Source organism: Hibiscus syriacus, unplaced genomic scaffold (assembly GCF_006381635.1).
Source record: "Hibiscus syriacus cultivar Baekdansim isolate YM2019G1 unplaced genomic scaffold, ASM638163v2 tig00013680_pilon, whole genome shotgun sequence".
Lineage (NCBI taxonomy): Eukaryota > Viridiplantae > Streptophyta > Magnoliopsida > Malvales > Malvaceae > Hibiscus > Hibiscus syriacus.
Genome location: NW_024062306.1, coordinates 170,762 through 193,352, shown reverse-complemented (window position 1 = coordinate 193,352; position 22,591 = coordinate 170,762). Strand labels below are relative to the sequence as shown.

General features: G+C 33.2%; 2 protein-coding genes across 2 annotated transcripts; one reads left to right on the top strand and one right to left on the bottom strand.

Moving 5' to 3' along the window:
- Nucleotides 1-13,154: 13,154 nt before the first annotated feature.
- Nucleotides 13,155-13,628, top strand: LOC120206285. Its single transcript, XM_039205983.1, has one exon. It carries the CDS (start codon nt 13,155-13,157, stop codon nt 13,626-13,628), a length of 474 nt encoding a protein of 157 aa, XP_039061914.1.
- A 4,001-nt stretch (nt 13,629-17,629) lies between these two features.
- LOC120206307 (WRKY transcription factor WRKY24-like) lies at nt 17,630-19,887 on the bottom strand. Its single transcript, XM_039205996.1, has 5 exons — nt 19,531-19,887; nt 19,235-19,423; nt 18,536-19,152; nt 18,269-18,430; nt 17,630-18,059 (listed from the first exon to the last, which is right to left on the bottom strand). The coding sequence occupies exons 1-5, from the start codon at nt 19,870-19,872 to the stop codon at nt 17,633-17,635; spliced, it is 1,737 nt and encodes a 578-aa protein (XP_039061927.1). The 5' UTR covers nt 19,873-19,887; the 3' UTR covers nt 17,630-17,632.
- Between the last annotated feature and the right edge of the window lie 2,704 nt (nt 19,888-22,591).

Sequence of the window (22,591 nt, the reverse complement as noted above, 5' to 3'; positions counted from 1 at the left end):
AGGATGTAATAAGAACGATTTTCCCTTCAGATTCCACATCACCCACTCAAGCTCTTCATTCCAACCCATAACCCCTTTATTCAACTTGTACAACCTCATAATGATCTCCCAACACCCCCTTGAATAAGGGCATTCAAACAATATGGGATCTATTCTCCAGCGTGCATCCACAAAGCAAGCAATTTCCTTTAACACAAAGATTCATCCGCAACAACCTATCCTTAGCAGGAAGTTTATACAAGACAGTGATCCACGCAATAATACCTTGTTTAGGGATATGGTCTGAAAACCAAATCAATTTATGTCAACTGACTCTAGTGTCTTGAATCCTAACATTATCCCAAATCTAACCAACCTTTAGCACCTCCAAATTAGGAGAAACAACAAAAATAGGAAGAGCTTCCGCCTGCAACTTGAGGATCTTTTTAAAGCTCCAACTGGCATTAGTCTTGAGCCTCACTTACCAAAAGTCAACCCCTTTCAAGATATAAGCACGGAGCCAAGCAATCCAGAGGGAGCCCTCACCAGCAAGCAACTTCCTAATAAATTGAATAAAGCATGCCTTATTCCATGATCGAAGATCCCTAAGCCCTAAGCCTCTTTCAAACTTCAAGCAACATATCTGCCCCCAATTCACATGAGAACCAATAGCTGGAATATCATATCCTTTCCAGAAAAATCGAGCACACAACTGTTCCACCTCCTAACGACCCCTTGAGGAAGCACTGATTGTTTGCAACAATAGTTAGTCATGCTAAGAAAGAAAAAATTGATTAGCTGTAGCCTTCCAGCATAACTGAGATGCATGTCTGCCCACTGCCTCAACCTGGCCACAATCCTTTTAATGAGATTGAGACAGTCCCTTTTGGTGAGCTTTTGAGTCACCAAAGGAACCTCATGTATCTAACAGACATAAAGTTCACATTTGACAGCATTAAGCCTAATGCAGACATTTCATAAAACTGGTCTAGAACACTTCGAACACCAATGACCGACTCCATCAAACCTTTACAAAAAAATTAACAGGTCATCAATAAAGCAAAGATGGTCAAGTTAACCCTTTTGCACCTCGGATGGAACTAAAAAATACCATTAGTAGCTACTAAGTCCACAAGGTGAGAAAGAATATTCCTGAAAAGAAAAAACATATATATGGGGAGAGAATATCCCCATACCGAACACCCTAGGCCCCGTTGAAGAACCCCATTAGGCTATCATTAAAAGACAGAAAATCTAGAGATAGTGAAGCACACACTAATCTAACCAATGAACTTCACAGACTGTCCTAAAGCCTCCAAAAACACTTTGAACAAACCTTCAACACAGCGAGTCAAATTCTTTTTAGAGATTAATCTTAAGAGTATATCTAGGGGATAAGTTCTTCCTAGTATACCCCTTCACTAAATCCTGGGCAAGAAGAGTGTTTTTCACAATATTTCTCCCCTTTACAAAAGTATTTTGATTCCAAGAGACCATGCCGTAGAAGAAATTAGATAATCTATAAATCAAAATCCTAGTGATAACCTTATACACCATTGAGAAGCAGAAAAGTGGCCTAAAATCTTTAACCATCATGGGATTAGGGACCTTGGGAATCAAGATAATTACAATAGTATTGAAAGCATGCAACATAGAAGAGAATAAAAAACTACCTAATAGCTACAACAAAATCCATACCTGCCACCTCCCAGACAACTTTAAAGAAAAAGATGTATACCCATCAAGGCCCAAGGCCTTTTCATTTCCTTGCCCAAAAACGATAGCCTTAATTTCTTCATCAGACACTACCCTTGTCATGACACCGCTTGCATTAGGTGACAAAGAATATTGAATGATATCCCTCAACAACTCACATCACAACCCCTAATATTCGGATCCCTGGAGCTAATCTATTTAGTAAAAAAATCAACAGCCTCATTAGCCATACTTTCAAAAGATTCTAGCCTCTTCTCATACTCATCCATAAGAACTATAATAATACTCTTCTTGTTTTTAGTAGCAACGATGGAATGAAAATTTTGGAGCTTTGGTCTCCATCTTGGAGCCACCTCACCTTAACCTTCTGCTTATAAAAAGAGAGTCTCATCATCCTCCAAATCCTTAAGTTCTTGCTGCAATTTAACATCACTCTCAATAGTAGCCTCACAACCACTAGTCAGGTTGAGAAGCTGTAACTTTTTTGATTCATCCCTATGTTACTTAACCTTCATGGAGATATCATTGAAATGAGTCATGTTCAGAGTTTTCAAACTGCCTTTAAGCCTTTGAAATTTAAGAAACAAGACTTGCATAAGGTTACCTTGAACTGGTGGTTGTCAAGATTCCTAAACAATATCTGAAAAAAATAAGGGTGTATGGTCCAAAAATTAAAAAACTTGAACGACTTCGGCTTATTGGCAGGAACCTCCTTAGAAAGCCAAAACACTGCAGGGTTGATCTGAAGTCTCAGGGGCTAAGAATTGTATAAAAGATTCAAGAAACACACATGACCAACAAGAGTTAATAAACACTTTATCCAACTTCCTAGCAAGAAAATTCACACTTTGTTTATTGGACCAAGTAAATTTAAGACCATAGAAAGGATGATTCATTAATCTCAAGTCGTCCACACATTCTTGAAAATCCCTAATGTCAACATTAACCAACCCCCATAGGCAAAATTAAAACTCTTAGTAAGATCCAGGAAAATGTTTAAATCACCACTTACAATCCAAGGAAGAGAACTCACACTACTGTCTAAGGATCATAAATGCTACCATAAAATCCTCCTATCAACTCCCTTATTGCTACTATACACAATAGAGATAATCAAATCATGACCATCATAGGTGCCCTTAATGGAAACAAACTGATAAAAAACCAAAAAACATACCAAAAATCCAACCCTTTATTCCACACAACCCAAATCCTATCGTTCAAAAGATGACTGTAATTACAACAGAAGTTTCAATCCGCAAATTTACTTTCAATGATCCTAGAAGCTTTACTCTCCTTAACTCTAGTCTTCAACATGAAAAAAAAATCCACACCAATATCATTTTCATGTGAACAACCCTATATTACTTAAGAAGATTATTTAATCCTCTATGACAATTAAGGTGAAGCAGGGTCAGGAACAACGATTCTCTTTATGATAAACATATCCATTTTGCAAGTTCGTTATTACGGGTAGTTCCTACAAAGGATCTGACTAATAACATTCCAAAAATAAATTATCATAAACAAGAGGCTGAGGAAGAACCTCTTGTCACAGCAGGCAACTCCATCGCTCACCTTTTTTGCTTTGTCCACCTGATCCCTTTTCTTCACCTTGATCTCATGCAAAAGAGTAGTAACACCCTGTGATGCCATACGAGGCCTCTTAGGTGCTCTATCCTAAGCCCCGATTAATTATCAAGATCAATACTACCAAGAATCTCAAATTTTTTTAATGATCCAAATAATCCAAATTTATTTAAAATAATTAAAATAATCCAAAATCTTAAAATACTTAATTTCAAACTCATTTCCAGCCATTATTCAACATCATTGGCCACGATATCCGTCATCGAAAGATCACCTACTCGTCGGTGGTCAACCATTGATTGGTCATTACCCTTAATATTACCCTAAACCCCTAAATACACCCCTAAATCTCTAATCCTAAATTTAAAATCTCAATAATCCAATTGCATTGGGAGATAGAAATAACATCACACACAAAGGAACTATGGGGGTGCCTAGAAGCCCTAGAATTTATTATAATTTTTAGGGCGTGTGGGAAAAAGAGGACGGGAAAGGGGGATGAAGGAGGAAAAGAGACAGGCCTGGGAGAATTTGTTATAAAAAATATAGGGTAATTTATGTCAAATACCACTAACCTTTATGCTCGGGATCGAAAATGCCGCTAACGTTTCAATTTTGCCAATTTTAGCACGAACGTTTATGTTTCACTTCAATTTTGCCACTCCGCTGTTAATCCGTTAACGACATGATGACATGACATGGACAGACCGTGACGGCGATGACATGAACGATTTATTTAAGTTTTTTAGTCCACATAGGATTGTTGTTGGCATTTGATTGGTATTTTGTGTGATATAAATACCTAATTTAACCCTAAATTACCTTATTTGCTTTCTTTCTCCTCTTATTTTCGGCAGTAGAAGAAATAGGAAGAATGAAGAAGTTCGCCAGTGGAAGAAGCAGAATAATGGAGCAATCTCTTGCATATCCAGTCTGTGGGTGTGGATATTCGGCTCAACTGAGGACATCATGGTCCAATGAAAATCCCGGGAGAAGATTTTTTTACTGCAAAAACTATGGGAGTTTGGTTCTACATAGTTGTCAATTTTTCTACTGGTTTGACCCTCCAATGACTCCACGAGCACGCGTTGTTCCTGTGGGATTATTGAAGAAAATCAAAGCAACTGAAATTAGGAGGAGGAATGAGAGAATTGTTTGGAGTGTTTTTTTATTTTAGGGTTTGTATTAGGTTAGTACATAAAACAAAAATGATGAAGATAAAAGTTTAGGGTGGAATTTGTGATGATAGTACTTTTGGTTTGTAATGGGACGAAAAATTGAGGGTGAAAATTTTAGGATTAACGGGTTAGTGCTTGTTAAAAATGATGGTGCTTGTTAGATGGTTTTGTAAAATTAACTGCTGAGCTTTGCTTGTTTAAAAAACTTGGTGATTTGGTGCTTTGATTCTTACCATTTTTTTATCTTTAAAATGTCAAACATGAATGATAAATAAAATAAATTTCATTCAATTAGAGTTGTGGTTGATAATCAACAGATGTGTACAAAAACATAAAGTGCACATAAGCACTTAAGTTAAAACAGTATCAATGTATAAAACCCAGCAAAATATGAGACAAAATATCAATGTGAATAAACACATGTGTTCAAAAGACATACTTCATAAACTTAAGTATTCAATCCAAAATATCAACCCAAGTTTCTAAGTTCTGAAATCATCCATATAAAGTTGGAGAATAAAAACCTATAATATCCTTGGTCGTTTTGCAAAAATAGTTCGACAGTCTTCTTGGGAAGTCTGGGTTATAGTGCTTAACTGGATTAATTGTTGGTTGGCAGTCACATCTTCTTGTGAGGGTGACATCCATCTAACTGTCATTACATTTTCTGTTTGGTGGTTGGTTGGATAAAATGTGTGGCCTGGAGTAGGAATAAAGATAAATATAGGCTCAGCTTGTGATGATGATGGTGCTTGTGATGTTGTAGCCTTTGATGATAGTGTAATCGTTGTTGTAGTTCTTCTCCTAACCTGTAGTCATAAGTGTACTAAAATCTCAAAACATAATTGTAATTGTGATATAAGGTTAAAAAAGAATAAGAAATATATACATGCAGTTTTCTCTAGATGTGCCTTGATTCAACCCTTCTTTCGTTGGTTTCCCTTGTTGAGTTGGAATTAGGTCGCCTAGGTGGCATGTTGCCTCCAACTATCCCTTTGCATGACATTTGGTTGTGTCATGATTGACTACACTTGGAGCAATACATCATCAGACTTTTCTTGCTCATTGTAGCACGAGAATTTATAGGCTTATTCGTTTCTTTTCTCATCTTTTTTTTAGGTCTTCCTGGTGGTCTTCTAATTGTTAGTGGTATAATTGGTTCACAAGTGGTGTCAGTTAGCCACTGAGTGGGCCTCTCATGGGTTGAATGAAGTGACTATAAATTTCTCGCTGAGTGGTTACAAAATAAGAGTTGTGAACATAAGCTTCAGGCCTTTGATTATTTAACACCATTACAGAAACAACATGTATGCATGGGATTCCTATCAATGAAAGAAATAAAAGTGGTTAAATTAATAAAGCAAATGAGAACAATATTGTAACATAAGACACTTGATACAAACCAGTGAGATCTCACTTCCTACATGAGCAGGAATGATTTTCTAAATCAATAACATGTTGGTTAGATGGTCCAGCAGACACTTGATATTTTTCACCTCCTGCGTGTGTAGGCCAACACCTACACATAAAAATGAATCATGAATAAATAACTTAAAGTTATAATTGGAAACAAACTTAACAGTACATACACATCAGTAAGAATTAATAGTTTAAAAATACCTAGTGGACTGTTGAATTGCAAGTTCAATTTTCTTTTGGATTCTTGGACACAAACTTCCAGTGTACTTGTTTGCAACTTCCTTTTTCTTGGCAATATTTTCCATTATCTTGGTCCTAATCATCTCCATTAAAGTCAAAATTGGTTTATCGCGAGCTTCCAGTCATCTTGTAACAGAACCAAAAAAATAGCTTAGAATCATATTGTAATATATTCATATTTAAATAATTTTATTCATTTTACCTTGTTAAAACACTCCAACAAATTGCTGAGAAGCATGTCTGATTTACTCCTTGGGGAGAAATGAGATTTAGACCATTGGGCAGGGTCTTTTGCATGCAACCAATCAAAGGCTGGTTTTGATAATGCTTTTAGTTCATCCATTGCATCTTCAAACTCTTTTTTGTAGGTAGCTCTAGCTTCCTTCCACAGTGCATGCTTTAGGTTCTTTCCTTTGAATTGAGCATTATTCTTAAAGTTGGAGTACAAATGTCTCACACAAGTCCTATGCTCAGCATTAGGTAAAGCATGCATTATTGCCTCAACGAGTCCCAAATAAACAAGACGCAAAGTATTAGAAAAATTGTTCATAACAGACCAGAATAAAGGGTAAATCAAAATTACTTTTTGCTTGTTTGACATAAATGTGATATTATGGGAGGTTTCAATCTCAAAATTAGTTGCCAACAGTAAAAGAAACCAAGTCCAAGATGATTCATTTTCAATCTCAACAACATCATAAGCAATTGGATAGATGTTGTCATTACCATCAATACCAACAGCAGCCAAAAGAGTACCTCCATTATAGCCCTTAAGGTGACAACCATCGATGCTAATTATAGGTCTACAACCTTTGAAACCTTCTTTGCATGCTTGTAAACATATGTGCATTCTTTCAAACACCCTATTATCCAATTTTAGAATGGTTGTGCTTCCAGGATTAGAAGACCTCAATTCTCCAAGATAATCATATATCTTTGAGTCTTGACCCTTGCGACTCCCAAGGACCATATCAATAGCTAAGTGCTTAGCTCTCAAGCATTTACTCAATGACACTTTATACACATGATCTTTTAATACATCCTGTCTTAAAGCTGTAATTGGGTACTGAGGATTAGCCCTAAATTTTTCAAGATATGTTGTAGCCATCCACTTATAGGTTGCATTTTTATTTTTAAAACCCAACAAACAATTATGATCTTCTATATAAGACTTAATCTGCCATGAGGTGTTTGTTTCATCTTTTCGATCAACCTTTGATGCCCAAATATACCACGAACACCCTTCTTTGCAAACAACATGCACCCTAACACTGTCAATTCTTTTGAATCTGACATCAACCCTATTCTTAATCCCATACTGCCTTACAGCCTCTTTGAACTTCAACTTATCACCAAAAATCATTCCAACTTTAAACTGTGGGTTTTCCATATCAGTTTCATCGTTAAACTTAGGACATCTATATTTTCCTCGACCATCAGAGTCAGACTCAGAATCAGATTCATTTTCAGTATGCAATGACTCTACTCCATCAGTTTCATTTTCATTATTCAAAGATGCATTAATATTTCCCTCATCTATATTGTTTAACCCATTAAAATCTCTTTCAAAATCTACTCTCACATGTACCTCATGTGTTGACCCCTCTTCTTCACTCACATCATTTTCACTGTATTCAAAATCACTTACAGAAGAATCAATGTCATCAGCAACATATTTTGTATCTTCTTCAGAGTTTAACTCAATCATGAATGTTTCATAAGTTTCATGAGTTTCATGCATTTCAGTTATAACAGTTTTATGAGTTTCAATTGCATTCTGATATCTAGTTTCAATGGTTTCGTTCGAGAAGTTTGCTTCATTTTCTTCTAAGTACAAATGAATGTGCCTATTCCTGGGCATATCTTCTAACATGCTAATGATATCACAATATGTTCTTAATGGCTTAACAGTAAATTTATACCTAGACTGTTTCCAAAACAAATGCCACAAACCAGAATAACCTAACTCTTCCACAATATCATACATTTCAAGCATTGACATATTGTCCACATGGCACATACCAATAAAACTTACCTCCTTTCCAGTGTATTTAAAAGCAGATGAATTTACCATAAAGCCACCATGGTGCATAACAATTGTGAAATATTCAGATTCCCTACCTGTAAAAATGCATTAAAATCAGTCAGCATTAAAAATTTACTTTACAATACTGGTGGTCCCCTTACACTACTTTTACAACACTGATAGCAAACAAGTACACAAAACCAATAGATGGGCAAGCATATGACTTGTAAAAAACTAAAATTTGGGACCACCATTGATGACAACTTTAGAACAATTAATCATACATGCAGCAAATTTGATGCAACAACCACCGACCATAAAAAGATTTAAAAATAGCCAACATCCACCAATATACATTTATATGGATAAACTATTCATTCAATACAGTCATAGGAACCGACATAAAAATCATATGGGAAGGCAACAACAATCATATTTTAGACTCTTTTGGAATACAACAAATAATTACATTGATATGCACCAGCATAAAACACTGTCAATTCTTTTGGAATACAACAACTATTCGTTCAATACAGTCATATGCAACAGAATAAAAATCATATGGGAAGGCAACAACAATCATATTTTAGACTCTTTTGGAATACAACAAATAATTACATTGATATGCACCAACATAAAACACTGTCAATTCTTTTGGAATACAACAACTATTCGTTCAATACAGTCATATGCAACAGAATAAAAATCATGTGGGAAATCAACAACAGAAATAAAACCATATTTCAAAAACAGAAATAAAAGTCATAACACTGTCAGTTCTTTTAGACTCTTTGGAATACAAAAACAGAAATAAAACCATATTTAAGTTACATAATTAACGAAGAAAACAACAAATAGTTAGAGATAGAGTGTTTTTATAAAAAAAACCTAAAAGTATTTCAAAAAAACTAAAAAAAATGTCAGTGGCTTTTCAAACGCCATTACCGTATTTCATGCTCGCCATTCCTTTCGATCGCAAGAATCGTTTCTCCATTTTGCTTTTGCAGTCATAGATGAAATGAATGAAATCTTTTTTCAGTCAGAGAGAATTTTTAGACTCTTTTGGAATACAAATGAACGAAATGCACGAAAACTTTTGGTTCATTCATCTGATGGGTTGTATTTGGGAAACCAACGCAAAGTTTTAAAAAAAATGGAATACTAATGAATTGTTTAATGGGTTTCGGGAATAATAAAACACAAAACTATAAAACTACATCGTTTTAGGAATACAAATAGTCATTGGCAAGACTACATCGTTTTAATAAACCGTCCATGTCATCGTCGTCACGGCCCGTCCATGCCATGTCATCGTGCCGTTAACAGATTAACAGCGGAGTGAAAAAATTGAAGTGAAACATTAACGTCTGTGCTAAAATTGGCAAAATTGAAACGTCAGTGGCATTTTCGATCCCGAGCATAAAGGTTAGTGGTATTTGACATAGATTACCCAAAAATATATTTTAAATAATATTATTTTTTAAAAATATAATAGTGAAACATGTCGGATAATGATTTTTTTTAATGTTCGTCATTGTCTAAACACCTAAAAGTACAACGCCAAAAATAACATACACTTATTTTAAAAAAAAATACTTTATATATCTAAAATTAATTTAAGTATAATTTAATCAATTATTTTTACATTAAACCTAAATTTCTTTAAAACAGATTAATGTTGTTTCCTTCCTATATTAGCTATAAGTGATGATGGCCCAATTCGTTCCATACCCCTAAGCCTGTAAACGAACCAAACGCACACGAACGCAGGTATGTTTATGTTTGTTCATTTAATAAATAAACGAACAAATTTTTTTTTGTTCATGTTCGTTCATTAAGAAATATAGCTTGTTCATGTTCGTTCATTTAATAAATAAACAAACATAAACGAACACGAACGAACGAACATAAACGAACAACACAAACACAAAAAAAACTTATTCGAACACAACAAATGAATGTGAAAAAAGTAAACAACAAGAATAACAACTTAAAATTCATTCATATAACCTGTAACTTTAGAGATAATTTGTTCGAATACGACAAAAACATACATAAATCATAAATAAGCTATATGAACATAATAAAATCTTAAAATTAATTTATTCAACAAAACAATCTTCTTGAAATCCAAACAACTTTGATAATCTTCATAACATATTCAACTTGTCCTCTGTTCGAACATAAATGAACGAACATATAATCGAACGTTCACGAACGTAAATGAAGGAACGAGACATTTGTTCATGTTCGTTCATTTAATTAAACGAACGCAAAATCTTGTTCATATTCGTTCATTTAATAAATAAACGAACATAAACGAACTTCCTGCCGCACGGTTCATGAACGATTCACTGAACGTTCAGTTCATTTACAGGCCTACATACGCCATCTATCCTTTGCCTTTAATCTTACCATTATTACTTCTTAATTCACAATATACTTTTCTTTAAGATTCAATGTATAATACAAAACTTATTATTCTTTACTTTCCTAAGAAACCCTTTTGGTCAAACTCTTCCTATTTTCTTTGTTTTAGTTATAAGTAGTTAGCCTCTTTTTTTTTTTTTTGTCATTTTGTGTTGTTGTTGATAATGTAAGCTGCGGAAAAAGTAATTTAGAATATTCGTTCAGATCATGAATATTAAGTTAATTTGGTTTCTGGAAATTTAGAATAATTAATAAGAACTATACTAAAAATGATTGAATTTTGTTTGTTTAATATTATTTTCGGTGTAATATATAAGATAATTATTAACATTTTTGTTTATACAAAGTAAAAATACCCTTAGTTATATTGTAATCGCTCACCTTTGAGACATCTATTTAATTTTTTTTATCGCACTGAGATATTCTTTGTACAATACAAAGTCAATAAAACAATTGTTTCTAAATTGTTAAAACACTTGGTCGATCATCTTGATTTTTCAAAATCTTTCAACAGATACTTTAATGTCAGAACGGCATAAGAATTGAGCAGTTTTCCTTCTATCCAAATAAAAAGAAGTGAACCATTCGTCGCCGCAATCCCATTAGAATTTTTACTAACACCAATAGTATCTCAGATTCATTGTTCCAAATTCATCGTGTAATTATATAATGCTCTTGAGAGATGATTATTACTTCACTAATAAATAAATAAATATTAAATAACATTTGTGAGACTAATCCGGGCTTCCATCAATCACTCTCAATAATCATCCTATAAATTTAAGGGTAAAAGGGTAATTTACCTTCTCTCTCAACAAAAAAGAATTTTCTTCCTTTTCCTCAAATAGAGATCCGAGAACCATTATATCCTTTCTTCCTCCATCCACATCAAGGCACTCATATAGGAGTTTAAACCATCACTATTAATGAATCTCAGCCCACTTCAAAAGAATACTCCCTCCGTTTCATAATTTGTATCTTATATTTATTATGTATATAATTTTAGAAGATATATTTAACCAAAGAAAATGATAAAATTATCCTTAAAAAGTGATTGATAAGTTTGATAGATTTATTTTGATAGGGTTAAAAGAGTGTTACATACAATGGTAAAAAAGAAAATATAAGTGTTATTGTTTGTCGACTTTTCTAACAGCACATTTTAAATGAGACAATTTTAAAAATCAAAAGAGACACATTTAGTGAGATAGAAGGAGTAAATCATCCACGACGGCCTCTAATCACTGTTTCACCGTTATACTTCAACTATTCGTCGATGAATTCAATAGCACACTACCTAAGTAGGAAACAAATTAAAACTCAAAGGCAAATTAGTTCTACATTTGATATTTCTTTTTAACTCTAAAATGCAAACTCTTTATTTATTTTAAATATATTAGGCATAGCATGTGCGGATAATATTTAGATCGCCATGGCTTATCTATAACGTCAGCGGCCATACGTCTCAAAGCAATTCAAGCTAAGCAACATATTTTAAGTGGTGAACAAAAATCGCTTTGCTTTCCCAATCACAAAACCTAATTTCATGTACAAGGCACTTACAGCTCAACGGCGTCTTAACATAATTTCATGTACAAGGCACTAGGAGTAAGCGTTCGATCGAGTCGAGTTAAGTAAAAAATTTCAAGTTATTTTTTCAAGTCGAGTCGAGTCAAATTTTTTATTTAAATTTAATTGTAAATATTTACAATATTATGAAATTATTTTATTCAAATTTAAATGTTATTTTATAACCATATATAATACATATATATATTTTCGTATTTTTCATATGTAATTTACATATACTATACAAAGTCGAGGGACTCAACTCATACTTCGACTCAAACTTGAAATCAATATACTAATTATTAAAAATTTTGAGTTATTCAAGTTGTATTTTACAACTCAATTTGAACTTGAAATTTTTTCGAGTCGAGACGAGTTTTACTCAACCCTACAAGACACTTACAATACATGGGCAACATTAAGAACAATGTAATTTCAAGTATTAATATAAATAATTAAATGTTTATATTTGATACAAAGTCAATATTAAATTTACGCAATGTTATGAACTACATACAAAAATAAATTCAAATAAGTAAAATTTTAAATAAATAATTAATCTTTTTTAGCACATCACATCATTTATAAAATTATAATACATTAATAAATGAAAAGTTATCTAACAGATAAATTATATAAAATTTAATTCATACAAATTTATTTATTTTATTGATGGCAAATACCTTATTTAGGGTTTAAAATTTGAAATTTAGATATACAATTTTAAAAATCAATATATTCATGGTTTAAGATTCAATGCACTTTGTATATATAAAAAAATTACTCTAAATATAAAACTAATTATTTATTGATTAAAACCTAATCTTTTATACGTGTATATAATATATATATTTAGGTTTATGAGCAGGACAGTTTCGTAATCTTGAATAATAATTAAAATATAGTATATTTTTAGCCTCCAGTGCATATGAGTACGGCTGCTGGTGTGTATATAAAGAAAGAAAAATGGCCGAGGAAGAAAGATGAGAATTCTGAAAAGTTGAGAGATGGGCAATAGTTTACGGTGTTGTTTGGCTTGTGTTCTTCCTTGTGGAGTTCTAGACCTCATCCGTATAGTCCATTTAAACGGCCACGTCGAAGAAATCACGCGGCCGGTAACCGCCGCCGAGATCCTCGACGCCAACCCTAATCATATCTTAAAGGAACCGAACTCTCAAGGTGTTGCACGCAAAATTTTGATCATATCTCCTGAATCGCACCTCAAAAGAGGCGGCATTTACTTTTTGATCCCCAAATCTTCGTTACCGACTGACGAGAAGAAAAAGAGGCACTTACGCCATAAAAAGTCTTTCACCGAGAGCAAAAAATGCGACCAAAATGATGCTTCCGATTCCGATAATCGTTCCCTACTAAACGCCGGTGTTTCAGAAACGAAGCGTTACGGCCGCAGTCACAGAGATCGTCGAAACAGTCGTGAACGAGTATGGCGGCCTCATCTCGCTAGAATCTCCGAGGACTAACGACTTTTTTCTGGTGACGGAATGTACATTTTGTGAATATAATCTACTTTTAATGACCTAATATTTATCGGGTCAGCGTGTAATAGTGGCGGATTCGTTTTATCAAATTCAACACTGCTTTTCAATCATTTACAAATCATTTTATTAATTAATCATTTACAAATCTTTAACCTTGTACAGTTGTTTGGATTTCATTTTGCAAAAAAGGTGTAATAAATATTGGATTGACTTCGCATCATAATTAATTCAATTGGTGTCCATAATTATAGGATTGATTTCGTTTTATATATTCTTTTATTGCACAAGCACGATGAGCATAATTAGTTGAGAATTAATCATTTTGTTATTTTAAATATTGGTTAAATTTTATATCTAACTTAAATCAATTAGTTGAACCAAATAAAAAAATCATATGATATTGTTGCTTTTGGATCTTGATTGGTTGGAGGAGGAGGAGCTAGGTGTTGTGCTGGGAAGACGACAAGCTTAAATCCTTGTATAAAAATACTGATTCTGAAAAATAATTAAATAACCGCATGATCTGTATTGTAAAAAAAACAATGCAAATAGTAATAATTGCAAAAAACAAGCTGGAAAATCCCTTTATAATTTCATTGGTTGATTCGTCAAACACATTAATCCAATTTCATGATTAGAAAAATAAAATGTTTAGATGGACAGGTTCCATAATCGGGCCGTGTGCAAGCTTTGGTCACCAATTCCCGAGGGAGAGAAGTAGGCAGATTTTCTCTGTATTAAGGATTTTATATTACAATGAAAAGAGAATAATATAATTACCGGATGCAAATTATTTAAAGTGAAATCTATGTTTTTTTTTAAATTATTATTAATATGAAGTAAATACAAGGTAATATCTGTTTAAATATAACTTTCAATCATTTAATATTGAATGTTTACACCCCTAACATTCATAATACTTGAATCTAGAACCTTAAGAAACAACAATAATTCTTTTATTACTCAAGTCACTTGGTTTGTACCCCTGAAATCCATGTTAAACAAGAGTTCTGCTATTTGTTTACAGTTAATGATGCAAACGTGAACATGTTGTTGTTGTTGGGCCGTGATCCGGACCTATCCATCTATTACGCGAGACATAGCCCTGATCAAACTTCAATTCGGATGGTCATTTTACCCAATTCCAGTTTGGCTGAATTTTGCGAGAAATAAAATTGGATTATATTTAGATTTCAGATAAAATACTTGATTTAATTTGAAATAAATAATATAATTGTTCCCTATATTTTTTTCAATTAACAATTTATTTTATCAAATAAAAATGATATTTTTTGGTAAAATATATCAGATACCACTGAACTTTAAGCATTAAATCATGTATGTCATTGAGCTTTCATTTTTTTTAAATTATTGCACTGAACTTTTATTCTCGTTTCATTATACCAATCATTAAATAACTAATGGAACATGACGATTGTCGACATTGTAGACACACCAAAACGACACAATATTGATAATAAAATGGTTAAAATTTTGCAATTGGAGGGAATTGAAATATGATCCTTTGGAAACAAAAGCTAAAGCATAACCACTTAGCTATACGCACAATATGTTTTATGGACCAATTATGGACTTGGACAAAATGCACGAAATCGACAGATAAGATAAATCAAACACGGATTGGGACCAGTAGTACATAGAATGATTAGTAATGTGGGCTCACGAGAGACCCTTATACCCTATCAATAACTAATTCTAAGTCTTGATATGATACTTTTAGAAGATTATATGTCGTGGTTTATGACTTATGGCAATAGGTGTCAATTATCTAAGACGGATCGAGCCCAAGTGATTCATCACTAAAAGGAAAAATCGTTCATCGATGCAATACCATCCCCTCCCCTCGTTAACTAGAGAAGAGAAATCCTTTCGACTCTTCCTCGTTTGTACTATCCAAACCCCACGGTCTATACAATCATTGTCATCGATCCCGTTGATGTAGTATATTTCAATCTCATTGAGTTCAATGCAAAATTGTATACACAAGTACTATCATGCCAGACGAATTCTACATGTTTGTGGATCATCTGCCACAACAATATCAATTACTAACCTCCTATTCAACGACGTCATTCCTCAAATTTTTGTTGATTCCATTTAACAATGTGATTGTTGATAAGATATCTCTACAATCATTATTCTTCACAATTATCATCCATCAATGTATGATTCGGGTGCATCAATGAACCAATTTGTCATGTTAGTACATGGTGATAATGAGCAAATTATTAGTGATGATGATAATGATGATCATGTTGAAGAATGCCTAATATGAAGAGATTCGACATGTAACCAATGACAATCACTATGAAATCGATTCACATAGACCTATTTAGATAGAGCATTTGTGAGTGGGATGATTAATATTTTTTTTTCTTTCATTATAAATACCAACTCAACCATTCTAATATAAAAAATCATATTTTTTATTTTGTATAACATAATCCTTTCAAATATTTATCAAACATTAGTACTTATGAAAACAAATTAATTTAGTATCAATTATTTTACAATTAATTATTTAAATAAGACTTATATAAACTAATTTATTTAAATGAATTAGAATAATGTGAAAATTTTATTAAATAAAAGTTAAAATGGGAGACACGAACATTAATTCATATCTTCTTTCACCAACCAATCAAAAAGTAATGTTTTGATACACCTTTCCACGTAGGAAAAAGACGTGATCAGCTTAAAATAGTTTTATAATTAACAGTGTTTTTAGAATTAATATTATTTACATGCTATTTTCATAATTGTATTTGAAATGAATATTATTGTTATAAATTAGCCAATAATTCACTTGGGACAAATCTTTCACAGTTCAGACGTACACATCCGGAGAGCTTGTGGTGTTCTAATGGTGATTGCTTTTTCATAGTCTGTCTGTGCTTTCTTAAACCTTGAAAATTGGGAATGGTTGGGATCTCACCCCGCATTAACTATTTGACAATGATTAATTAATAAGCAACCAAAACAAAGGCAGCCGCATGATTAATTAATATAATTAACAAAGCTTAATGATGGGATTATTAAGGAACAGCAGATGTGAATGTAGATAGATATTAGATGGCCGCGTCAATGCGGACCTGGATCTGACTGTTTGTTGTTATTAGGAAAACGAGGGCCCACTTGAAATTTTTCTTTAAATGCAGCACCGTGTGCACCACGGAAATGTCCCACCACTCCTGTTTTTACGGGTAAATTATGAACTTAGTCATTCTTCTATTCGTTCGATCATTAAATTATTTTTTAAAATTATATTTAACGTTATATTTTAATTATTTTTAATCATTTATCATTAAATTAATTATTGATATAATAATTTTTTTTAATTTTTTTAATGATAATTTAGTATTATTTTATTATAATATATTAAATCATCATTATTTTTTCAATGATAGACGATCAATACAAAATCAAAACTTACTGTTTAATATTATTAAAAAAATAATTGAATGACAATCAAAATTATAAAAATAGACGAGTGACTAAATACGAAATTTACCCCATTTTTATTTGAGTTATGTAAGTCCTTACCTTGCCCTTTCTCGAATGTCTAGATTCATTCGAGACGGAACCATCCATCTGTAATCTGCCCGTAATTGCAAGTTGACCTTGACTAAAATATCCACAGCTCTACATTTTTGACCCGTTCAAACCTCTTAATTCAAATCTTGCTTATGTAACTCATGACGGTTCAACTATGATATCATGACGTACCATTTTAACAAATTAAAGAGCAAAATGGATCACCGCCATGTGATGATACAAGAAAAAAAAAGGGAAATCATCATGTTCATGTCCAGCCCCAAGGCAGAGTGGCCTCAAAACAAATGAAAAAATCGTATACTTTTACACCATCCTAAATCAAATCGTGGAATATACAACAAACAAACAAACAGAATGTAATAAATTAAATGAACCTGAGCTTCTTATTCATATGCTTTTTTGGACTAATTTCAGTACAGCAATGACTCGATGAACGCTTCGTCTCTCGGTTCTTCCTTGGTTCTGGAGAACATCTTGTTTACATCATGTTGCTGATTCATCAGAGACCCTCCCGAATTTCCGAATCCCGAGAACCCGAAGTTTCCGGCTCCCTGCAACATCTCCAGCATGAAGGGCGATTCACCTTCCGATGCCCTCAAACCACGAAGAGGGTTGTTGCTCATCGGATTGTTAACAGGTGATGGCCTTATTGCCAATGCCCCATTGTTGTTGTCGGGTAATGGTCTATTGACCGAATGGTTGCCGCTGCCGCGAGCTGCGGGAACGTCATGGTTATGCTTCCCTTCATAGGTTGTGATCACTGCCCTAAGATCATGTGAGGCTCTCTCCACATGCTTTCTCACCGGACATCCTGGATGTGTGCACTTGTAGTAGCTCCTGTAGGCATTGCCGGTCAAAACTTAGAACACCGAAACCAATAAAGAAACAAATAACTTTAAAGCATTCCCCATTGAAGAGTGAAGAAAGTTTAAAGCTACACCTTATATTCTTGAAAGACAGACAGAGAGACAGAACCCATTTTTCAAGGCATGAAAACACTGGGACATCCTTAGAACAATTGTCACTTAAATGAAGCAGAAAATTACCTTGGATTCGGGTTTCCTTTGACCACTTTTTGCCCATATTTTCTCCATCTATATCCATCATCCAAAATATCAATGTCACTGGTTGTTTGAACTACAACTCTTGGTTCCCTCACTGTTCTACTCCCAGGTGCTGAAATTCCTTCATTTTCACCTTCATTCCTCCTGGAAACAACAAGTAATATCAATGTTAGTTCAGCAGAAACAAAAAAAATTAATATCAGTACCAAGCAGGAAGACAAGAATTTACAATATGAAATACAAACATACCATCTTTTAGCCTCAGGCTCGTCTTCATCGAACTCGTTTCCTCCGGATTTACTCTTCTGGGAACCCTCAAAATCATCATCCCCAACTGATACAGAAGAATTCTCAGTTGTTGTAACAGAATCCATGTGTCCACTGCCATAAGTTATAAGTGAATGCTCCTGAATCTCGGAGCTAGCTGCACTCGAAGTCTGAATAGCAATGGAAGACGAAGAAGCCGATGATCGCCTCGTCAACTGAGGCTTAGGATGGTTGTGGCTACCCTTGTAAACTATCTCGGTTATCTGCCCGTCTAAGGACCGCTCAACTTTCTTCTTCGTTGGGCAATTGGGGTACGTGCACTTGTAGTAACTTCTTGGATTCTCGCTTCCTTTCACTTGCTTTTGTCCATATTTCCTCCAATTGTATCCATCATCGGATTTCCGGTTCCCTCTGATTGACTGGGATTGCTTCTGGTAATTTCCGTAATCCGATTGGAAGCTTTGGGAGCTGCTTTGAATGTTGGCAATCTCAGGGGAGAAGCTCTGCATCTGATTGTACTCGGATTTTACCATGTTCTTCCCCGAGGAAAAATCGTTTTCCTTGGCGGATTCTTTGAAACTCCATGCTTGCTGTTGTGCCTGAATCAATAAATTCAATGAAAAATGTTCTTCTGAAAAGAAAAAAATGGACTTGAATTGCTTTGAAGAAGGATTTACTTACTGTTTGAATCGCGTTGGTTGAGGATTGAAACGTGGTTGAAGAATCGGTGGCTGGTCTTGGCTGAGTTTGGAAAGAGAAATCGTAGTTATTGTCTTCCCGTTTGACGTTCCGCTGGTTATTTCCAGAACTGGGTTTCCAATTGAAGAAAGCTTGAGGTGGAAAAGTTCCAGTGGTTGGAGATGGCAGAATCTGTAAAAATAAGAAACACCCATCAATCAAAACAGCTTTATAACTCCAATCAGATAATGCAAAAAAGGAAAGCTTTATAATATCATTTCTGATGCAAAGATTCTTACGTTTGAAGCGTTCAACAGAACAGGAGAGTCCAAGAGCTCGGCGGGGCTGAGTCCGGGGGGGATAGCAAAGTAAGAAGAAGGAGACACCTGAGGAGGAGAGATAGGTAGTGAAGGAGGAGGAAGAGACTTAAACTTAGGGACACCTAAGCCGGTTCTCTCAGCAATCCGATCGGACAAGGACAATCCGCCACCACGCTTGGCCTCGTTGGAAGAAGTATTATCGTTGGAGGCGGCGCCGGAAGCGAGGAGATCAGAGAAAGAGGTAGTCATGAAGGGGTGACCTGAGAAACTGAAGGCGTTGGAATTGGCGGAGGAATCAAGGGTAGTGTAAGAAGAAGCCATAAGGAGAGGAAGTTGTTTGAAGAGAGAGGTGGGTATTGATATATGGCGGAGGAGAAGAAGAGAAGATGGTCACGACTCACAAAGGCTCCCTTGGGGAGTTTCTGGGAAGCTTAAAAGCAAGTTTGAACGTAGAAAAGAGAGTAGGATTCACCTTTGGAGGCCAGTTTTGGTCAAAGCTAGTGGGGATGGCGGCACACTGTTCACCACTTTCCTAAATAGTTTAGCTCCCTTCACCTTCATCTACTAACTAATTACCATAAAGCTTATCAGCGTAATCTAAATAACAAGACAAGACACATAATTAGATTTTTTATTGATAATGATAATATTAATTTGGCCATTATTTATTTTCTCACTTAAATGTTGTCCTCAATTTAAATTGTTTCCTAATAAATTTATTATTTTTTAACCATATTGACGTCATATCTAATAATGTCACATTAACATTTCATCTCGCGAATGTGTTTATTCAATAAAAATTTATTGGTAATTAACTAATTAATAATTTCCATCTAAAATACTTTACAAATATTAAAATAATTAATTCATCATACGATAATGATAAATTTATTATTATTATAGTTTTTATTAGTAGTAATAGTAGGTAAAAAGGCGTTTGAGGCTATTGTATTTTTTTTAAAATAATATGGTCCTCAAATTAATTTTATTCTTAATGTGGTCATTCTATCGTTGACTTTTACGATACTAACATGGTAATTCACAGTGTTAATTTCACGAATCATGATAATTGAAGATGCGGCAAATGACATAACAAATAAGTTAAATTAGTTTTTTGATCTTGTTTGAGGACTAAATTGGTTTTTTTAAAAGTTCAAGAGCTTATTTAATTTTTTGAAAATAAAAATTATTTTAAATTTAAAACATAAAATATTCAAAAACAATAAATACTAAAATACTCAAAATAAAAATTAAATTACTGAAAAAAAAAGTAAATTTATATTAAAAATACTACAAATACTATTAAAAATTAAAAAATCAAATATATATCATAAATAATAAAATAATAAATGATGAATTATTAAAAAAATTAAAATACTTTAAAATATATATTATTCATAATATATACATGTAATACATAATCATATTATCAACACTTGTACAAAATATCATGACTGAACTAGTCGAGACTTACAAATTTTGTATCTAAATATATCTAGGAAACATCGTAAGTTGTATCAATACGCAAATATAATCATATTTCAAATAATTTTTAAATATCATTTTATATACTAGCTTATTATACGATATACAAGAGTTTACTAATACTTCTTAGAATTGTTTGAAGTATGATTAGATATGTGTATTGATACAAAAACTTATGTATTCTTTAATTATATTTAGAAATAAAAATTTGTAAGTATGACTAATCTAGTAATAATATTTTATATAAATGTTAACGATATGACTATATGTTATACATATGCATATTATGTACAATATATCTTTTTAAAAATATTTTAAATTTCTTAATTTTTTATAATTTATGCTTTTATAACTTATTTTGTATATTTAATTATTTAATTTTAATAATATTTTTAATATTTATTTATTTTTAGTATTTTTATATTTAATTTTTTGATATTTTAATATTTTAAATGTAAAATAATTTTTATTTTTTCTAAACATTAAATAAGTATCTGAACTAGACAAAACTAATTTAACATTCAAATAAAATCAAAAAGCTAATTTAGTCTATCTATCCGATCATCAACTATCATGAACCACGCCAACGAGTGTTGGCACAAGTGGTTGAGATTCAGGAAATTGAGCTTGTAAGGCCAAGTTCAAATCCTACCACCCTCACTCTTAGTGGACAATCTGTAAAGTCCTATGTAAATCCCAATTGGATCTTAGGTATGTCCTGACCCTGGACTGGGAGCTACCCAACCTAAACTTTTGTGTACAAAAACAAAAAACTATCATGAACCACCATGTCACATTAGTATCGTAAATTACCATGTCAACACCATAACAATAAAAGATAAAAACATTGATAAAAATCAATTAAAAGATCAGTTAAATTTATATTCTAAATTGAAAGATAATATCAGATCAAAAAATAATTTAATAACCACGTTAATTTTTCTAAACTACAAGAGCCTCGTATGCTATTTTGTATTGTTAATAATGTTGTTGTCTGCTGACGTATATTTCGTTTTTAGGGACGCTAAACTTACGTGGAGGAGATGGTTTTGTTAAATAACCAACAATATTAGCTGCACAAAAAGCATCATTACATTTTTTTAAGAGAATAATTAGAGTTGTTTCTTCATTACAATGATCTAACGGATGAGAAAAACCGCTAATCCCCCCCCCAAACCAATAAAAACAACCACCCGAACAACACGTATCTCATTTTAAAAGAAAAAGAAGTTTAACCATTAACTGCTTCCATGAAGTCATTGAACTTTCGCTCTCTTTTTCCTCCTTATATTTCATGTTAACTTCCTTCTTTTTCACCCATTTCCTCAAACTCCCTGTTAAAGATTAAAATCCTACCCAAGTCCGAGGGTGATTATGGGACGTCAACGGTGATGTTTAGACCTACAACACATGATACTAGACTGAACATTTCGCCACCTCCAATCATCACTCTGGTACAAGGTGCTACAGGCTAAGCATCACCGTTGCTGCCTAATAATCACCCTCGAACTTGGGTAGGGTTTTAATCTTTAAGAGGGGTTTAATCTTTAAGGAG